Here is a 19,139-nt window from a genome sequence, read left to right as displayed (position 1 = left end):
ATATTCAGGTTTGTTAAGGTATAAATATTCAGTTTTGTTATGGTATAAATATTCAGATTTTTTAATAAACTCTAGTTAATTAAAAGCCTTTTACATCTTATAAATATTGTACTAAGTTGAGTAACATACACCCACAGTTTACACTTATTTCACTATACTAGCAGATTTCTCATGAGTTTTTGTTCTTTTTTGTTCTTCAGTACTGCATATATACCCCTATATACCCCGATATAACCCGAGTTAACCTGAATTAACTACATTTATTGCATGACATATTTTATTTTTATGTCTAGATCATTGTTGATCTGCCTTCTGTGCCTGATGACCTTTTTCCAGATGCATGTGCTGGGTGGGGGTGTGATTGTTGATGATCCTTCTGTGAGAAATGATGTAGTAATAGAGAAGCACACCCGGGTAGTTGATGACTATTTTATTCTGCGCAGGTGCATAGACACTTTTTGTGTTAGGAATGCAGGAGACGGCGTAATAAAAGGAATATATATTCCTAGTGAGAAATTTAGTCATCTTTCATACTATGATGAACTTGGGAGTATTCATAAGCGAGTCATTAGGAATGGTCTGTTTCTGCTTGGGTTTAGGTATTCAGTGAAGCCAATGGAAAGAATATCATTCTCAGTGGAGACCGTATATACTGGTCCTGGGAAATCACAGAATATCTTTGATACCACAGGAGTATGGCCATTTGAAAGTATTTTGCCTCTTAAGCACTCCATGACACACACATATTTTAACATGTACACTAGAAAGATTGGTCTAAACGTGTAGTTCTTGCAGTAAGGGAGTGCACTTGAATTTCTACAAAAGATATTCAATATAATTAACCTGAATATACTACTTCTCAATTGTTTTATGCTGCAAAATATATTTTCATTAAGAAGCTGCACATTTAAATAAAGAAAATCTCTCTTCTTTTTTATTTTTCGAACAAAAACTGCAGGCTTTCTTACTAGAAGACAAAAGAAAATATAAAAATACATTTTGTGCAAAATAGTTTGGTCTCTTAGTGGATGCCTAGTAAGACGGTTTACAAAACAGAATAGAAAGACAAGTATGCATGGACCGTATTCTTTAGGCAGAAAAAGATCTATAAATTGCAGATTGATAAAGAATCTATATATTGCTCTTATAAGACTTCTTATTACCAATCTAGATGCGTACTTTAAGCGTACTTTTGTTCTACAGAAGATTTCAGCTTCTTTTTATAAAACGTGTTTACAATGTAGGCTATTGGGTCGGTCTAATTAGTGCTTGCAGATGTCTATTTATGCGGTTGGCTGACTGCATCTCATAATTCGCTGATTTTTCTATTGGCAAGAAATTGTTATGAAGCATTGGGTATTCAGGGCTATATCTATTAGCTTATCAGTTAATCTATCTATATAGAAAGAAGAAACCTGGAAAAACATGAAGAACACAACAATGATTAAGAAAACAAAAGCAATCTGGGCACTACTTATGCTGGTAATTCTGGCTTTGAACTTTGCACTAGTATCCTCTAAAAAAAAGGGAAAGGGACCAAAGACAGACGAGAAAGACATTACTAATGAAAATGGTGATGACAGCGAGAAGGGCACCAATGACAAGGGCACTGATGATAAGAAGGGAACTGATGGTGAGAATAAAAATGAAGATGACAACAAGGGTTCTGACGACAAGGGTGCTGATGGTGAGAATAAAACCGAAGAAGATGGAAATAACACTGGAGATAGCGAGGAGGGTGATCAAAATGAATCTAACCCCATGGGGGATAGACCAGTAAAGAAGTCATCTGGTGTTAATTTTTAGTCTGTTTAAATTAGAGCACATGTAATTACTAATTAATAAATAGTTTTGTTTATACTCTACAGTTAATTACGAAATCATTCTATAAAAGTACATTTCTGAACGTATTTTAGTAAGCACCATAGATCAAGTGAATTAAATATATAGCCATTCAGGCGCAGTAAGACAGTTAGAGTGAGTTATAACGTAATACAACCAGAATATCTGGATATAATGAAATTTCGCATATAAATTGCAGAAGAAAGAAATAGTTGACTATGCACTCAGAGAAAGAACAAGGCAGTAATTTCAGTGCAAGCTTAAATAGAGAAAGAATTTATCATGTATGCATCTCGTCTTACGAATGACTAGACAGACTGCACAGCATAAATTAGTGCATGATCTTATTCAGTCTCAGATTATATTAGACTATGCTGTTGTCATGGCATAAATATAACCATGCGAACATAAAAATGCCAAAATCAGAACAATAAATAGATGAATAATGTGACTTTACTGAACAGCCGTACTGATTTACTATCAACCAAGCATATGCCAGAATACAGGCAAACAGTGCTGCCTGGATAAAGATATTCTCAAGTGCAAAATATATGCATATTTCATGTGCAAAAAGACAATTTCCTTTGGGATTAGCTGGTGAAAGTAAATCCAATCCCTAGGACAGGCCCATTTGAAGAAATCTGCCCACTTAAATTCAAGGCTGCTCCATCTCCAACAGAAATATCTGAGGAAACAGAGACAGTTCCGTTACTCCCAGCAGACACTCGGGTGGTATTTCCATCCCCGTATATTGTGGTTCCAATAGATGCTCCTAGTGACTGCAGGATATTTTCCATCTTTGACTCCTTCTCTTTTCTCTTCAGAATATTTCTCCAGTCAAAGGATACTTCACCATGCAGAGAGACAGACTCATCAAGCGACTTTTCAATCAGAGCACCAGCCGGGCCTATTGTGTGGTATAATCCTAATACTCTCCAGGTATTAAATGCCTTACTAATTATACATGTAGATGCAATCTCTGCAGAGTACTGACCAAATATTGATGAAACCGTCTTGGTCTCACCTCCTGGGATCTTGCTGTCTTTGGCAAAGGAGATAATAGTCTCGTGTCCAATGTGCATAGTAGGGTATATCCTGGCCACAGAGGCTATTGAGAATATTCCACCATTCACTATTTTATGCACCTCAGATACTTTTCTCTTCAATTTCTCTGCAATTTTAGTATCCTGCAGACCCTCTTTCATAAGGCCCGAGATATTTTCAGCAGTGAATAATTCTTTTATTCTGCCGAGTACAGCACGAGGGTGCATTTCCTTTGCAGAGAAATTAACTGCTGGAATTTCCAAGTCAGGATTTACTGCAGACAAGGCAAAAGAGTAGTTCTTAAATGTCTTAGTATATCCAATGTCAAAGTACCTGTTGCTAGTCCCATGCATATACGTGAGAGAAAGACCTGTTCCATCTGACGGAAGAATCTTTCCTAAGACAGAGCCATCTCCAAAAAGAGAGGCTGAGAAGAGCTTTGAGATATTCTTCATGGTGTAGTTCATGCTTAGTCCTTTGTCTGTGTTTGAGACTGTAATGACAGATCTGTTCAGAAGGGATTTTGATATATCCAGCTTAGTCCCTTCAAATATATAATTCTCAGGGGAATTGCTTTTGCTGTTGCTGATTATTTCTTTGTACGTGGTGCACTTGTCTTTTTCATGGGCTGCAGGCTGAAAAAGCATTTAATAAACTCTGCACTCCATAAAATATTTTAAATTAGAATGATTCCAACTGCAATACAGACAAGCACTTTAGTGGTGCTTGGGTTAAAGCCAAAGGATATGGCTGTCCAGATGGAGGAGCTAAATAAACTTGCCGGGGGAAATTACTTTACAAAGGAAACATGCGTAGGAAAGGACTCTGCTGTCTTGTGTCTCTGTGGAGGCATCAAGCTAGTCTCAGACTTAGTCAGAAGACTGAACAATATGAGCATAGATGGAGAGTGCATTCAGGCTCTTTCTTTTGCTAGGTACTTAGCAATGTACAGCGTAGGAAAGCTGTCTGTAGGAAAAGAGCAGATATACAAGCCTGCAGTGAAAAGGATCATAGGAAAGAAAGAGGTAGAAATGTGGAGGGCAGAGGCACTTGGGGAGCAGTTCGTAATATATGGCGAAGATGTTCTTTCCAACTACCAGCTGTCCAAGATGTTTCCCTGCAAGCTAATTAAGTCAAAGCCCATAAAGGAGATGGAGATAACAGTAAAGGATGAGCTAATTGTGGCACGCAAGCAGAAGAATGTGTTTGTCTACAGTGGATACTTAGACTTACTCGATGGATTTGTACTGGATGACATTATATCGCACTACACCTTGGGCGAGCACATTATCATTGGGTGCCAGCCAGATCCATCTCGCCAGGAGTGGCACGTCTACAATATATACAACAAGACAGAGATAAAGAAGGTGGAGATTGAGAATGAAGAGACCTTTGCTGTCTCCTCAGACCTAACCCACTATATGATTTCTGGTGAGAAAGGCGTCCAAATAAGAGAAATCGTGACAGATGAAATTATCTACCCAGAGTACTACGGTGTGCCAAATGAGAAGGTTGAGGGATTTATGTCAGAGAAGAATAATGTTGTATTGGTGGTGAAGACTACTTCCATAAGCACGCAGCTATCTTTATACTGCCTCACCTCAGGGAAGACCATTCGAAAGAGAGTTTTCACCAACATAGAAAGCTATTCTGTTGAGTTCTCAGAGAATGAAGTTTCTGTTGTGAATGTCCGTAAGATAGCAGACAATCTTAGCCACTTTATAGAGATATGGAATTTGGACGGGAAGAGAGTTATTTCAAAGGCACTTGGTGAGAATGTAAAGCATGTATACACCAGCAAAAGCTCTATTGTAGTGCAGACACAGACGTCTGCCAAGGTGCTAAGACGGGCACAGAATATACTGGTTGAGGGCGCAGTCATTAGAGAGCCAATCTCCAGGGTAATAGCTGGCGAGATAACAGTAATACTCATTGACTCAGGAGATCTCTGCCTGATTGGGAAGGATGGAGAAGTGCTGCACAGAGTCCTGGAAACAGGCGCAGCTGAAATACAGATGTCTCCATTTGGTCTTTACATTGCGCTTCTCTCTGGGGATCAAGTGCGAATACTGAATCTTTGCGGGAAAGAAGTCTTTGCGTCAAATATAAAGAGAGATAATGGATTTTTCTGGAGAACAGTCGTGGCACCAACAGAGGAGATGTCGCTTGGTGAGGAGGAGATACAGAAGTACAAGATTGAAGACAGCCTTAAGAGAAAGGAGGCAAGAAAGCAGTTCATGAAGGAAAATGAAGAAAGAGTCTCTGAGTGGAGACTGTTCTTACAGGAGATGAAAGAGTTTAAGTCTGCACACGAACAGGCAAGAAGCTAGTCTAACAGATAAATAAATTAACTGCTGGTTTAGCTGTTTTATTTCTTTCCAGGAAAATACCAGAAGATCCCACTTATTTGAGCAGAGTGCTTTAGTGCGCCTGGCTGTCCTTCCTTTGCAATTCAGCACTGAGCAGTAGACTTATATATGATATGCAGTAGATATATTTGTTTTGCGCTTGCTAGCAATCTGGCAACTCCTGTGAGACTGTCTAGTACTCAAATGACAGAAAATGCGTATAATCTCAGAATCAAGAGAAGGTCTCTATGACTATAGTATTTTAATAACTATTCTAACATGATTTTCTGTCGTACGAATGATTCTTTAGATGCCTTCGTATGAAGCACCCGATTTCGAAGTTCTATGCAGCTGAAGCAGCATCCTCAGAAATCAATTTATAAAGTAGCAGAAAACAGCTTTGTAGGCATTTATACTGAGAGCCGGAATAGTTCAAATAATTCCATCGATATTCAAAAGTACTTCTAGCTCAGAGACTCATCTGTGCATTCGGGTTATTAGCAGAGCTATAACAGCTATAAATATTTCTGCATTTTATTTTCTATGCGCTGCACTAAAAATAGCCCATTTGTGTTTAATAATGGCCTCACACGCTGTCTGAATCTTCTTGAAGGCGCAAGAAGCAGCCCGCCTCTGATTCGGGAGATACTTGCAAATATAGCTCTGTGCAGAGATCTGCTGGGGCCTGTTCTGAAGGTACTAACATCAGATGATGTACTGCGAAAGCATGGAAAGCAGAAGCTTTTTCAGATGATTATGGCCATATGGAGCGTATTCCCAGAGATAGCCCGGCCAAATAAGGTCTTCCAGTACATTTCTGCATCGGATAATAGTCCACTTGCGCGAATTCTTCTTTTAAAAACGGCTCTTTCTCTTGTAAAAAGAAACAGCGAGCTCACTGAGATAGAAATAGAGCAGTTAGTGTCTGAGATTGAGCTGTGCTTCTGTAAGCACGGAATTGAGGCAGACTATTTGATGATTCTAATTCTGACAGAAGTGCTGGATATTGCACCAGGAATGAAAGGCCGCGTGCATTCTCTTTTAAATACAATATCTCCAGAGTCATCCTATTCATTGGCTCCTGCTATGTTCCGTCTTGCACTGAAAGTTGATTTTTTGTACAAAGTGCCTGCATACATCTTCACAGTCTGCAATACAGCACTGTATATTAGAATTCACACTGCTATTCTTATAGCAAGCAATCTCCATGAAAAACAACAAGTGTTCTCTTTGCTTCCAAAATTATCCGATGAAATTATAACGCAAATCCAGTGCTTTATTAAAGAGAAAGTCTATTCTATTGACTACGAAATAAAACATGACCGAAAAGCACCATTTACGCACAGTATAATTCTGCAGACAATAAAAACAATTTTGTGCGCAGAAGAAGAACCAGCAGCAATAGTTGATTCTTTGAAAACACTTTTAAATATCACAGAATCTACAAAGGCAGTGTAGAGTGATACGCATAGAACAGAAGCCAAAGAAAGCAAGAACCTGTAAGGTGAGGTGTATGAATATGAATAAAGAGATGTATCCTTCTTTTCAATCTGAAAAGATTGCTTTTGAGTCTGAAACTTCAGAAATAACTGATAGGAATAGATGCACATTGTATTTACTCCGGAGTTATATTGGACTTATTCCTGCAGTTTTGCCACTTTAAAGTATTCTATGTAGGATCGAGTAAATATGTCATAAGAACCTGCTAATTCTAACCATTTTAACCAGAAATATTATAGTATTCGGGTTATATCCATGTACTAGAATATTCTTTAGTATGAATTTTTCTGTTGAAATTATTCTACTTAGTAATACACTAATTCTATTATGGGTATTTATGGATTGAAAGGCTGGAACACTTAACTAGAAATATGCTAAAATCACAATATCCAGTGAATCTCTTCTGCAGGATGTCTCTATAGTACACTTATTTGCTGGCTGTATTTTCTATTTCTATTTTATATTTTGTGCATCTAGGCATAATGAAGTTTGAAGAAACAAGCGAGAAGAATCCGCATATACTGGAGGTTTTAAAGAAGGCTCTTCCAGAGAAACTATCTTCTTCTATGGAAATAGAAGTAAGACTGGGCACTATAATGGACAAGTCAACACAGAAGAGACTTGCAGTGCGAGTCCTTCACCCATGCATTATGGAAAGAACAGACACTCTGTGGTTTGAAGCCACAGTGTCAGAAAGTGACTTTCATTTGCTGCAAGGTCACTTCTCTAAGATGTTTGAGGAGTCTGAGAGTAAGCTAATAATTGACACATTGCTGCACGGCATGCGAAGATCAGAGACAAAAGAGATCAATGGTGCTCCAGTGCATAAAGAGTCGGTTATTATCAAAAAGAAGAAGATGTTCTCTCTGGATATTTTCTGTCCGCAGAGTAAATACGACCTTAGAATTGGGCTAAGTGAGGAAATTGTGCAGAAAGACACAATTGGCATGCAGGTCTCAGGAAATGTGAGAGAAAAAAGAAGAACAACATACACGCATCCTTTGTTTGTAGTGGATGTGACTGAAGTGAAATCAAGAAGGGAGAGCACAGATGTAAAGAACTCTACTCCTACATTTGAGATTGAGATTGAGGCAAACAACAAATCATATGACAGAAGCACCTTTATACATATCGTAAATAACTCAATAGACATTATTAGGCACGCACTTGTCAAGAAGCCATAGGATACATGACGTGCCCAATAGGGGGTAAACGAGCTAGTCTGGAGATAGTAGTATTTTAGACTCTAATAGGGGTAGTGGTCAAGTGAGTTTTATTATCATATTTTTTCGGTTGGTGACTTTGACCTTTTTTATAAGTGTTGGATGTATTTCTTCTTTCGGACATATTCCTCCTCTTTAGTATTGTTCTTACTATCTTACTATTATATATTCAGTCTCTGATATACGAGGAATATCACAGAATTAATGAAAGTGAGATTTTTACCACGCATAGTAGTAAGTATTAGCACAGTGCTAAAAACAGAAACGTATTTGGGTTATATCGATCCTTGCACCTGAAAGTCTTTCTTTAGATTAAAGATCTGAGATGCAGTTATATATTATGGTGGCAACCCACATAATGAATATATAACTAGACAGTGTGCTTGCAAATAAGTATACCATATTATGATATATAAGTACGCAAGAAATATTTAATTAATAAATGGTTTACTATATACGGCAGGTCTTTGTTTAAAATGTACTTTAGTGCTTCTTATCGTATAAATATTGCTTTATATAGATGCCATGTGCACTAATTTGTGTTATTCTGGTTGTATAATTTTAGGATATTTAACACTCAGTAGTGCCTGCAGCACATGAATAAGAAGATTCTGGCAGACTTAAATTAACTGAAAATGACACAATTTTCTGAGTTTTAGCTAAATTTGGGTTAGTTATGGATATAATTCACAGAAGAACAAGTATAATGCTTCTGTTGTGTTTTCATTTTTTGTCATGTACCCACGCAAATTTACACTATATAAATATTTAGCACCGGATAAAATATAATTGCAAAGAAATCAATGGAAGCAGCAGTATCAGATAGGTTGGACAAAAATACTTCTAATGAATGCGTTATAAATCTAATAGCGCATGTGAACCATGGAAAGACTACAGTCATGGACAATGTACTAGAGTATATGGGGGTTTTGACAAAAAGCATGGCAGGCGAGGCACGGCTGCTTGACTCACGAAAGGACGAGCTGGAAAGAGAAATGACAATGAAGCTGTCACCTGTGAGCTTATTCGTAAATGGGAAAAAAATAACCTTCTTGGATACTCCAGGGCACTTAGAGTTTAAATCATTAACGGAATCTACATTTATTCTTTCAGACATATCCCTAATTATTGTGGATGTAATGAAGGGAGTGACTGAGCGGCTTAGGCAGCTAGTGAGGAATTCATCAGACAATCGGTGTGCTCCAATTATTCTCATTAATAAGATCGATGCTCTTTTCAAGCTTGGTGCATCCGGGGACGAAATTGAGCATAGAGTCAGTGGAATTATACAGAGCTTAGAAGAGGTTCTTGAAGAGCCCATTGGCTGGGACATGGGGAATATTATAATAGGCAGTGCAAAGGACAATTGGTGCATGGGACAGAGTTCCAACGCAGACAGAGTGCTTAACAAGGCAATGGGGCATCTGACTCTAAAAAAGTCTCTGCGAATAGTGCGCACAATATATGCACAGGAGCAGGCAGAGTTATTGAAGCTGTCAGAGAGAATCAATAGAAAAGTCAAACCCGGGCTTAAGATTAAAATACGCCCTAAAGACATTGTTTCGCATGAGTTTGGCTTTTTTTCTGCTCTGTATACAGCTATTTCCTCGGTAAATATTCCAGCAACAGCAATGCCTGATGTAAGTAAATGTGAAATTGAGTGCAGTAAAGAAGACAGCAGCATATCTTTTATGGACAGCAGGATATACCATACCCCACAAAATACCTGGATGGGAGTAGACAGTAGTAGTGCAGTGGCTATTATTTGCTCAAATACGTTAGTAGATAACGTAGTAACTGCAATAGGGAGAACACTCTATGGAAAAACAATATCTGTAGGAGATTCAATCTATGTAGTGGAGAGTAGTGGTATTTCACACTGTAAAGTTAAGAATCTCGTATATTTTACTAAAACACGCAGCAGTGTGGAAGTGGCAGCTGGATTGGTGGGTATTCAAGGGATTGACTGCAAAAAGAAGGGAATTATTTGTGCAGAAGGAACATGCAGTGACCTGTCTAAAGAGCTATTAGGCAAATTAAGATGGCCTGTATTTACGCCTTTGTTCACTGATATTATAATACCATCTCCAGAGTGCTATTCCTCTGTGGTTGAAAGACTTGGCCGCTTGTCAAGATGCGAGCCAGGCCTGTTTATAAGCGTGAAGCAAGGGAAGGTAATTGTGCGAAGTGATGGTGTTCTGCAAATTGACAAAATACGAACAGATTTAGAAGGTCTTCATTTTAGTACGGAAGACCAGTCAGAGATTTACCAAGAAACAGTCTCAAAAGGAGAGGGAGTTGTAAAAGTACAACAGGATGCAGAATCTAAATGCTATGCGATATCTTTAAGAGGGATACAAGAAGAGTCAGGCGAGGAAATCGAGAGAATGGGGTATAAACAGCTGTTTGGAAGAGACTGCTATGTTAAGTGCGCAGAAGGCACTCCAAATATGCTTAGAATGAGTATCTCTGCACTGCTACAGAATGGGCCTTTTTTGCTTGAGCAGTGCAACAGAGTTATGGTAGCAGTAGAGCCAACTGAAAGACAGCCCACAGGCACACTGTCACAGATATATCTGGATTCCATGCCCAGGCTGCTTACAAACCATACAATACTCTTTATATCCGCCCCATCTATCTATGCAAAAAGTGTAAACACAATTCTAGTAAAGTCCCCTGGACACATCCTGTCTACCACTGTAGAGGAAACATCCATAACCTTTGAAGTAAGAATGCCAGTGGCAGAGATAAAAGCACTCACAAATCTGCTTAGAACACACACGAAGGGAGAGGCGGATATTCTTCCTACGCACTCTCTCTACTATATGGTGCCAGATAAGGCAGAACACGAAAAAGCACTTACGCTCGCACTAAGAGAGAAAAAAGGCCTATTTGAGAAAGAAAAGATAGAGTAAGCAAGGTGAATAGCAAAACACACGAGAACTTCCCATAGAACTTATATACGACATTTTTAAAATAAATAAATAATCTATAAAGTATTACTGCATAAGGACCTGTGGGTGCCAGATTTTAGCAAAGCACTAGTAGACAGCAACACTTTTATTCTTGCAAAATATTTTAAGCGTTTTAAAATTTTAGTTGCATGGCACGGGGTAATAATAACGCAAATACAAAAGGCGGCGGAAAAGGGCAGAGAGACTTTCCACAGATGCGGTTTGGGAAAAGAGAGAACAAAGAAGACCCGGCAAACTTTATAAAGATTGGGGAGTACTCACATCCTGTAAAGAACACCAATATGATTGTAATTCGGCTAACAGAAAATATTGTTCCATACTTTAATGCAGGAATCTATGGAGAGGGAGAGAGAAAGATTGCAGACATTCATGAAATATTTGGAAAGTTTGATGATCACGTATATGCTAGTATTACCATTGATAGCAAGCTGGATATATCAAAGTACCAGCCAGGCTCTATTTTCAGAGCGGACAAGTTCAGATGTCTTTCATTTGACCGAGTTAAAGGAGCTAACACGCACACACCAAAGAATGCAGCACCCAAGAAGGCAGCCAACCTGCCACAGCAGTTTAACAGAGGAAGAAGCTCCAAATATAGAACAAATGCACAGAACGAGAAGGTTCGGCAGTATGCTGATTCACAAATAAGACAGAACCAAAGAGACAGCAGAGACCCAAAGAAGAGAAATGAGTTTTTGAAGAAAACAATTGAGAAGAGAGGATCAGAAATTAAAATGAATAGAAGAACAACCTTTACATACGATGAATAAATTATTTATTATAATACACTGTGCTAGGTTTTAGTCTTGCGCTGCAGCAAGCTGAGAATGAAGTATGTCTGTGCTGTGGTTAATTTGGGCAAGACAAAGCATCAGACACAATGCTAACTTCCTGTATAGGAATGGAATTACTGCCTGGATACAGTATTAAGAAATATTCCCATGTGCTCAAACATGAAATATTCACTCTGCTACAGCACTCACAGTAATTCTTATAGCTCTTTATGTAGTCCAGCTAATATACGGCTCATCTCTCTTTATTAGCTGGCGTGCCAAGTAGATTTCTACTTGTTTTTGTAGTTATCGTACTAGATCCTTCACCATGCGCCCTTCTCTTGATTTTATGCCAGAGCATATAGGCTTAAAACTCTTCAGCCCACTATTTATGTAATAATATCTGTAGAGTTTATGTTCTAGAAAAGATATAAGTAAATAGAAAAGAAATTGCATAGCCCTATTTGGTAGTTAAAATAGAGACACTTTGAACCTTTCAAGTATTTACATGAAAACATATTAAACTCGTCAGTAACTTTTGTCTGAGGGCACAGACTCTATATTTGTCTGCTGTTAAGGTACATTCTATTTAGAAAAACACAGAAACCTTTGGGTTATATAATAATAGAGATATTTTAAAGTTTGATCGCAATAAAATATTATATGTTATTTGCTAAATGTCTTAAATGCGATTTATACATTCGTTTTACTCTATAATTTATCTTTCTTTGCGAGTCTCTAGTACTTTTATTTTTAGAATTTTCAATAATTCTATTCTTAGTTCAAAGTGCTGCATGCAGTATGCTCTTAGCCAATATTTTGAATATTTCGAAAACTTTAAGCCAAGTATTTACTCAGCAATATGTGTCATCTGCTCATCCAGTATAGAATCGAAATTGTACAGCATATAAGTGGACAAGAGTTTAATAAATAAGTAGACAAGTAGGTACTGAGAGTGTAGAAATTGCTGCAATTTTGAATAAAATCAGGCTCTAATGCACTATATGATTGTAAGCCATATAGACCTAGCAGTAGTGAATATCTTTGCATCTATTTATATATAACCCGAATTCTCTGTGGCTTTGCATGAAATACTCTTAAATAGTCCTACTTTTGTGTTCATACAAGGTCTTCTATTATTGAATTTTCTTTCATATTTTCTTATTGAATTTTCACATGCACTCGATAAGAAAGATGCAAAAGCAGGTATACTGTTAATGCGCTGTAAAGAAAGCAGATACTGTTTTCATTAAAATTGTACATATGCAAGAATCGGTTAAATAATGAAGGCATAAATTTCAAAGCGAATAGTAAGAAATCCTCTTAGGTTTTGCTGTATAAGCATGCTAAGCTACATAAGAATGGCGTGCTCCAATTAAAAATTTTATGAATAGAGAAACAATTGTGGTGTTTGCGCTAGGAATGATTTTTTATCACGGAGTGTATAGTGCGGCAAATGAAAAAGGCCTGAAAATAGCCAGTGTATGTGCACTCATACTATTTTTTCACAAGGCAGTTTTCAATATACACATGCAGGAGCTCCTTCGAAAAATGGCAAACAGCAAGGGCCCTGCATTAAGCGGTGCACTTCTTTTTATTTTCACTCTTGCCATAATAGAATCAGTTATTATGTACATGATACATCCGTTCCTGCCAGGAACCTTAGTATATTTACTAGAGCGGCTTGGAGGAGTTATAATTCTTGCCTCTCTTCTATTTATCTTCTCCTCCATATGGATCCTTTCCAAAAACGATATTGCAGAATGCGTATATATTGACCAGGGCATATATGCGTATATAAGGCATCCCTACTATCTGGGTCTATTTCTGCTGTACGTTGGAATATGCTTGACTCTTGGGAACATATGCAGCATAGTTGTCTCAGTATTTGCGCTAAAAGACAGAGTGATTGAGTATATTAATGAGGAAGAGGCTCTGCTGATTGAGAAACACAAAAGCTACACCAAATACAGAGAAAGAGTATACAGCGGAATGCCAAACATTCTGGTAAATCCAGCAATCTCAACAGAGTCATTCATTTCCTCCTGCATGCCAAGCAAATAGTAACAAGTCTTACATGGATTATATTTACCTAGCCGTATAGGCGCTTAGTGCATACCTACCACTATTATACAGATGCTGGCACTTAATTGAAGAGAATGCATTAGCCACAATAGGTGTAACAGTCTATCATAAAAATTTAAATATTCAAAAAAAATTTAACGCTGCTGAAATGCATAAAGTGATCAAGCAGGTTTTGCAAAAGTTCATGCTTGTATGCATATTGGGAGCTTTCGTGCATGCACAATATGCTATAGACTCAGAAACTGCAGAGGAAGTGCAGATGAAGGGAGAGGAAAGCACTTGCGCAAAGAAAGAAGTTACCCCAGAAGAGACACAGTTCTACAAGAAAATAAGGGTAATAACAGACGAAATAGACGTCAGAATAGAGGAGATGAAGGCCACGGACAGCAAGGACCCTGAAAAAGCGAACCTAATCAGGAAATTTGTAGAGTTCCTTGATCAGAACAATATGCAGATCTTGCATGATACATATCTAAGCCAAGTGTTCCGCTACAGTGGAGATTTATATGATCTGCTGGATGTTCCAAGCATAGCGGAGAGCATATCAGATAAGCTGAATTCAAGTATCATTATTAAAAGAGCTGTAAATATAAGCATCTATGACATGCACGAGAAGGACATGTGTTTTGAGCTGACACATCCAAACATTGTGCAGACGTACTTTTCGTACGAGTCGCAGCCAGAGTCTTACAAAAAAGACAACTGTTCAATTATTTGGTTATTCCAGGAGAATCTGGAGTTTTCGCTTACCTCTTATAAAAATCTAGACACAGTCGATCGTCAAGTGATTCGAACTCTGCACAGAACCATTATTAAAGATGTGGCAGAAGGGCTTGCCTTTATGCACAGCAAGAGGATTGTTCATCTTGACTTGAAGACTATGAATATTATAGGCACGTACTCAAAGAAAAACAAGAGGATAATATTTAAGATAATAGACCTAGGGTTTGCGCGGAAGTTAGAAGAAGGCGTTGAGTCTGTGCACTTGCAGGACAGAGCATTTGGGACATACGGCTATATGCCTCCCGAGATATATTACAGATCTGTGCATGGATACGCTGCAGACATATGGTGTCTGGGTATTTTTGCATCAGATGTGGGCGTAATAGCACAAGGGGATGGTGACTGGATCAAAGAATTTAACATTTCCAAGAATATGCCAGGGAAATACAAGAAAGAGATACTGAGTGGTTATGAGTGCTATATAAAATTCCTTGCAGGGGAGTTTAAAGTAATTATTAGCCCAGAGACCCCTTTGATCCTGGCAGACTTTATTCATAAATGTGTCAATAGAGCAGATGAAGAGAGGGCCTCAATAAGCGAAATATTGAAACATCCATATTTATCTGCGATTTGCATATCAGATATTCCAGAGGCAGGAGCAAATATTGAAACATACTCAATGTAGGAAGAATGTAGAGTACGGATATGAAACATATAATTCCATACTATTTAGAAGAGTAGAATGCATATTGTATCTACACTTTGCATAGTAGAAAATAAACCCTATTCCACAGATACTATAACTGGTTTGTTCTTTAATATTCATGCAGCGGATATATCCGAGTTCAATATTCAACTGTGGAATATATTATGCGTTATATGCTCTCCAAGGAGTATAGTAGGACGCAGTATGTCTGCTCTTAGAATTGCATGTAGTAAGAATTGGCATTGCTTGGCACTGGGAATACATCAGGCTAAATATCTAAACTGTAGAAAGCACATATCTTAATTAGCCTATTACGATGGCATATGTGCGTTTCCAAGCAAAATAGAAAGCAGATTAGTGTTTAAATAAGTAATCATGCGCCTAAAAAGTCAAAAATAAAAGAGCACTCATGAAAGAAACTGCAGGTGATCCAATAGGTAGAGTGAAAGAAGCCTTTTATAAATTGTTTCAGTGTATATTTTGCTACATAGTATAGTTAGTAATGGCAATGTAGTTAGTATTGGCTAGTGTCTGTTTTGTCTTGGAAACAGAATATTTACAGCAAATACTATGTTCTTTCCGGAAATATGTGTGTATTGTTGTTTAAATGTAAATAGTATAAAACACACTGACACAATGTCTTATTTCCTATTTGCTGGATTTAAGGTATATATGACCTATATGGTGTTTACGCTAATGAAGCTAACAAGACATGGCTACAGAGAGAAAATATTTCTGGGTGGGCTACTTTTTACAGTGCTTTCTTCGTCCTACTGCACTGGTATTAGGGATGTAGAAAGGAAAATTGCAGACTTAGCTATTTACACTGTGTTTATAGCGCCTGCCTCTTGGGACAGCATTCTTTTCCAGGCATACATTCAAAAGCGCTCTTCAAAGAGTGCTATAGAGCAGAGCAAGCTTGTAATTCAGGAGAACGTGGAGCAGCTTAAGAAAATATTGAAGGAGAGCGTGGCAGACACCTCATTTAAATTCTCTCTAAAAAGGCTTTTTAACAAATACAAGAATACCCATCTTACAAACTTTCCGGATAGAAATCAGTTCTTTGCAGGGGATGAAAACACAGCACAGGCAGGGGATATGCAGAGAGTTGCAGTTGAAGCAAAACTCGAGATTCTTGATAAGATATCTAAATCAGAGCAGATGATTCTAGTTGAGAATATTAAGAAAATACTCTTTCTAATGGGGCAGAGGACAGAAAAAAAAGAAATTTGGAGCACGTATAGCAATGTGATTGAGAAAACAATGCAGGCAATGGGGAGTACTAACTCAGTGAAGATAACCTTAGATAATACAGCACAGCAATTTTACACTGAAATAAGACAGCTGCTTCTGGACAGAAAGATAAATCAGCACGTGTTTGACTTGGAAAAGGCCCGGTTTAATCTTGGCGGAGCAATATACAGCCCGGGTCTTCTTATTGATATAGCAGGAAAGTTGACAACAGAAGATAAAGACAAGTTTGTTGTTAGCCTAGTGAATTCTCTTCTGCAGCCTCTAATTCAGCTAAAGGCAAAGGTTGATGGAAGTACGCCCGAGAACATCAAAGAGGAGGTGATTAAATACCTTCAGTCTGTTACAAACTCAGTTGATGTGTATTTCTTGAAGAAAGAGATTGCAGAGTCGCAGGAGCTCAGATCTGAGTCGATCTGCAGAAGGATTGATCAGCTGTCAGACAAGAAGAAAGTGTCACAGAAGATTGATCAAGTGCAGATGAAAAACACAAAAAGAATGATTGCAACACTGCAAGAAGCAAATACATCTCTTTTTAAAGACTTCATTATTATAGACAGAGAAATAGTTTCTAAGTACACGGAATACATTAGAACAGGCGGTGGAGACAATAAGCTTAAAGAGGAGCTCGAATCAACATTTAATCTCTTCTGATCGCCAGAATATAAGCCTTTTTCTAGCATTCTTTCTGCTAGTGAGCTATATGTCTGGCAGCACATAAACTACATTCATTTATTGTGGGCTAAAGCCTATAGAAGAGGAAATAAGATAGTTTATGGCTGCAATGATTTGAAGCTAGATGAAAATTGCGGCGGGCCTATGCATGCAATTGATGCCAATCTAGAAGAAAGAGCAAGTGTTTGGTCAGATAAGGCTTCTAAAATTAGTATAGGGAAAGAATCATTATAAAATAAACTAGTAATCTTGCACTCGTAGTAGACTAATAAAGACACCTGTGATATCATAATAAAAACAATCCTTATTTACAGCATTAGTGTCTTATATTTGTATTTTTATATACTTGCATATTGTTTCTTTAAAACTTCTTGTTTAGAGCATGCTTTGGTTGTGTTTTCTGCCCTCGCATACACATAAGAGTAACTAGGCACATGGCCTTCTATGGCAGTATCCAGTTACTAAATAACTAAGCCATGTGTTTTCTGCCCGTCATACAATGGAATAGTTCTAGATCTAAGGTTTTCTAGCAAACCTAATGCAATAAAAGGCCAGCGCATGCAGATGCATTTTAGTGTAGCATAGTAGTATTCTCAGAAAAATAAGCTATTCTAATAATATTTTCTAGTTTCTTTTGTAGTAGACATTGCAAGAGTTTTAATAAAGAGATCTATACATCTATATGGACACTGTGGTATACAAAGCATACTATAAATTATGCCCAAATAATTTCCACCGGCTCTTATTTGTCTTTATTCTTGTGTCTAGAAAAGAGAAGCATAATTTAATGAATAAAGGGTGTTTAAATAAATAGCTGCTGCTAACAATCACTAAAGAAGAACTCAGAAAACATATAGCAGTGTGTGTAACACCAATTAGTGTGCAATACTGTGCTGTTTAGGTACTTATGATCTTTATTCTGTAACATTCTTTCGCTTTTTCTTCTTACCTTTTTTAATTCCTTCATCTGCTACTTCAGCCACAGGCACACTTGGCAATTTGTCCTTTTTTTCCTTTTTGCCCTTCTTTCCCTTGTTTTTGCTCTTCTTCTCTTCTGTTTTCTTGATTGGCAAGTTTTGCGTTGAAGCTGTGCTATTTGTTGCATTTTGCTGCATTCTAGGACAAGACGACAGTGCATGGCCCCCTGCGCCACAGTATGTACATATATGCGCAGTGCTGCCTTTTTCTTTGCTCATGTAGCAGTCAATTGCTTTGTGAGATCTGCTCATGCAAAGGCTGCACTTTATTTGGCCCTGTTTAATCGGGCAGACTGCCTCTGAGTGCCCATACTTTTTACATAATTTACAAAAGTAGCGAGGGCACTCTGTCTTTTTATGGTCTGTTTTTTTACAGATGTAGCACGCAAGCATAGGCCTGCTGCAGTCCCGCGCTAGATGCCCAGATTGGTTGCATCTGTAGCACACTGCACTGCACTGAAAATAGCGGTTGCTTTCAACAGGCTGCAGCTTTTTTAGATGGTCTATTTTGTGGGTCTCGGACCTGCCAAAATGAATAAGCGAGTATATCTCGCTTTCAATTTCGCTACAAATAGAGTCGTTATCCGACATTTCGTCGATCTCCCTGCATAGCTCTGCATCTGCTATCTCCTCCAAGTAGATCATTGACTCATGCGAGAATTTATGCATGCAAATTTTTCAGAAAGAATTATTCTTATGCTGGGCGTTGATGCTTCTTCTAAGCTATTCTTTACTGCAATTATGGGGTGGGAGCCAATCACAGACATGATCGAAGAGGGGCTTGCGCCGGAAGAGATTGACGTGATATCTGCATCAATATCAGACACGCTCTCAGAGTTTGGACGAATTAACAAAACAGACAGCATAGTCCTCGATCTAGAGGATTTTCTGCACAGTGTATTTGAAGAGTATGGGGTGTCTGTTTCAGACGAGCTTCTAAGCGAGTTAGTAGAGCTGGTAATGAAAATTCACAATACTAAAAATAAAAATAGAGAATAAATAGAAGTATTTTATAAG

At 38.0% G+C, this 19,139-nt stretch overlaps 13 protein-coding genes across 13 annotated transcripts; 11 read left to right on the top strand and 2 right to left on the bottom strand.

The window, feature by feature from the left end:
- Window positions 1-285: 285 nt before the first annotated feature.
- NESG_01602 (uncharacterized protein) lies at window positions 286-786 on the top strand (the record flags this gene model as incomplete). The annotated part of the gene is made up of 1 exon (XM_053049229.1): window positions 286-786. One exon carries the CDS (start codon window positions 286-288, stop codon window positions 784-786), a length of 501 nt encoding a protein of 166 aa, XP_052904179.1.
- Window positions 787-1,425: 639 nt separating this feature from the next.
- NESG_01601 (uncharacterized protein) lies at window positions 1,426-1,806 on the top strand (the record flags this gene model as incomplete). The annotated part of the gene is made up of 1 exon (XM_053049228.1): window positions 1,426-1,806. The coding sequence occupies one exon, from the start codon at window positions 1,426-1,428 to the stop codon at window positions 1,804-1,806; it is 381 nt and encodes a 126-aa protein (XP_052904178.1).
- Window positions 1,807-2,432: 626 nt separating this feature from the next.
- On the bottom strand, window positions 2,433-3,533 carry NESG_01600 (uncharacterized protein; the record flags this gene model as incomplete). Its single annotated transcript, XM_053049227.1, has 1 exon — window positions 2,433-3,533. One exon carries the CDS (start codon window positions 3,531-3,533, stop codon window positions 2,433-2,435), a length of 1,101 nt encoding a protein of 366 aa, XP_052904177.1.
- Window positions 3,534-3,572: 39 nt separating this feature from the next.
- Window positions 3,573-5,216, top strand: NESG_01599 (uncharacterized protein; the record flags this gene model as incomplete). Its single annotated transcript, XM_053049226.1, has 1 exon — window positions 3,573-5,216. One exon carries the CDS (start codon window positions 3,573-3,575, stop codon window positions 5,214-5,216), a length of 1,644 nt encoding a protein of 547 aa, XP_052904176.1.
- Window positions 5,217-5,777: 561 nt separating this feature from the next.
- Window positions 5,778-6,692, top strand: NESG_01598 (uncharacterized protein; the record flags this gene model as incomplete). Its single annotated transcript, XM_053049225.1, has 1 exon — window positions 5,778-6,692. The coding sequence occupies one exon, from the start codon at window positions 5,778-5,780 to the stop codon at window positions 6,690-6,692; it is 915 nt and encodes a 304-aa protein (XP_052904175.1).
- Window positions 6,693-7,216: 524 nt separating this feature from the next.
- On the top strand, window positions 7,217-7,918 carry NESG_01597 (mRNA capping enzyme, beta chain; the record flags this gene model as incomplete). Its single annotated transcript, XM_053049224.1, has 1 exon — window positions 7,217-7,918. One exon carries the CDS (start codon window positions 7,217-7,219, stop codon window positions 7,916-7,918), a length of 702 nt encoding a protein of 233 aa, XP_052904174.1.
- An 842-nt stretch (window positions 7,919-8,760) lies between these two features.
- On the top strand, window positions 8,761-10,872 carry NESG_01596 (uncharacterized protein; the record flags this gene model as incomplete). The annotated part of the gene is made up of 1 exon (XM_053049223.1): window positions 8,761-10,872. The coding sequence occupies one exon, from the start codon at window positions 8,761-8,763 to the stop codon at window positions 10,870-10,872; it is 2,112 nt and encodes a 703-aa protein (XP_052904173.1).
- Window positions 10,873-11,060: 188 nt separating this feature from the next.
- Window positions 11,061-11,702, top strand: NESG_01595 (uncharacterized protein; the record flags this gene model as incomplete). Its single annotated transcript, XM_053049222.1, has 1 exon — window positions 11,061-11,702. One exon carries the CDS (start codon window positions 11,061-11,063, stop codon window positions 11,700-11,702), a length of 642 nt encoding a protein of 213 aa, XP_052904172.1.
- Window positions 11,703-13,091: 1,389 nt separating this feature from the next.
- On the top strand, window positions 13,092-13,769 carry NESG_01594 (uncharacterized protein; the record flags this gene model as incomplete). Its single annotated transcript, XM_053049221.1, has 1 exon — window positions 13,092-13,769. The coding sequence occupies one exon, from the start codon at window positions 13,092-13,094 to the stop codon at window positions 13,767-13,769; it is 678 nt and encodes a 225-aa protein (XP_052904171.1).
- Window positions 13,770-13,938: 169 nt separating this feature from the next.
- On the top strand, window positions 13,939-15,198 carry NESG_01593 (uncharacterized protein; the record flags this gene model as incomplete). Its single annotated transcript, XM_053049220.1, has 1 exon — window positions 13,939-15,198. One exon carries the CDS (start codon window positions 13,939-13,941, stop codon window positions 15,196-15,198), a length of 1,260 nt encoding a protein of 419 aa, XP_052904170.1.
- A 591-nt stretch (window positions 15,199-15,789) lies between these two features.
- Window positions 15,790-17,124, top strand: NESG_01592 (uncharacterized protein; the record flags this gene model as incomplete). Its single annotated transcript, XM_053049219.1, has 1 exon — window positions 15,790-17,124. One exon carries the CDS (start codon window positions 15,790-15,792, stop codon window positions 17,122-17,124), a length of 1,335 nt encoding a protein of 444 aa, XP_052904169.1.
- Window positions 17,125-18,059: 935 nt separating this feature from the next.
- NESG_01591 (uncharacterized protein) lies at window positions 18,060-18,791 on the bottom strand (the record flags this gene model as incomplete). The annotated part of the gene is made up of 1 exon (XM_053049218.1): window positions 18,060-18,791. One exon carries the CDS (start codon window positions 18,789-18,791, stop codon window positions 18,060-18,062), a length of 732 nt encoding a protein of 243 aa, XP_052904168.1.
- A 27-nt stretch (window positions 18,792-18,818) lies between these two features.
- On the top strand, window positions 18,819-19,121 carry NESG_01590 (uncharacterized protein; the record flags this gene model as incomplete). The annotated part of the gene is made up of 1 exon (XM_053049217.1): window positions 18,819-19,121. The coding sequence occupies one exon, from the start codon at window positions 18,819-18,821 to the stop codon at window positions 19,119-19,121; it is 303 nt and encodes a 100-aa protein (XP_052904167.1).
- Between the last annotated feature and the right edge of the window lie 18 nt (window positions 19,122-19,139).

The sequence above is a fragment of the Nematocida ausubeli genome (assembly GCF_000738915.1).
Source record: "Nematocida ausubeli strain ERTm6 chromosome Unknown supercont2.4, whole genome shotgun sequence".
Lineage (NCBI taxonomy): Eukaryota > Fungi > Microsporidia > Nematocida > Nematocida ausubeli.
Note: the sequence above shows the minus strand (reverse complement) of the source record. Positions and strands in the feature narration are given on the sequence as shown.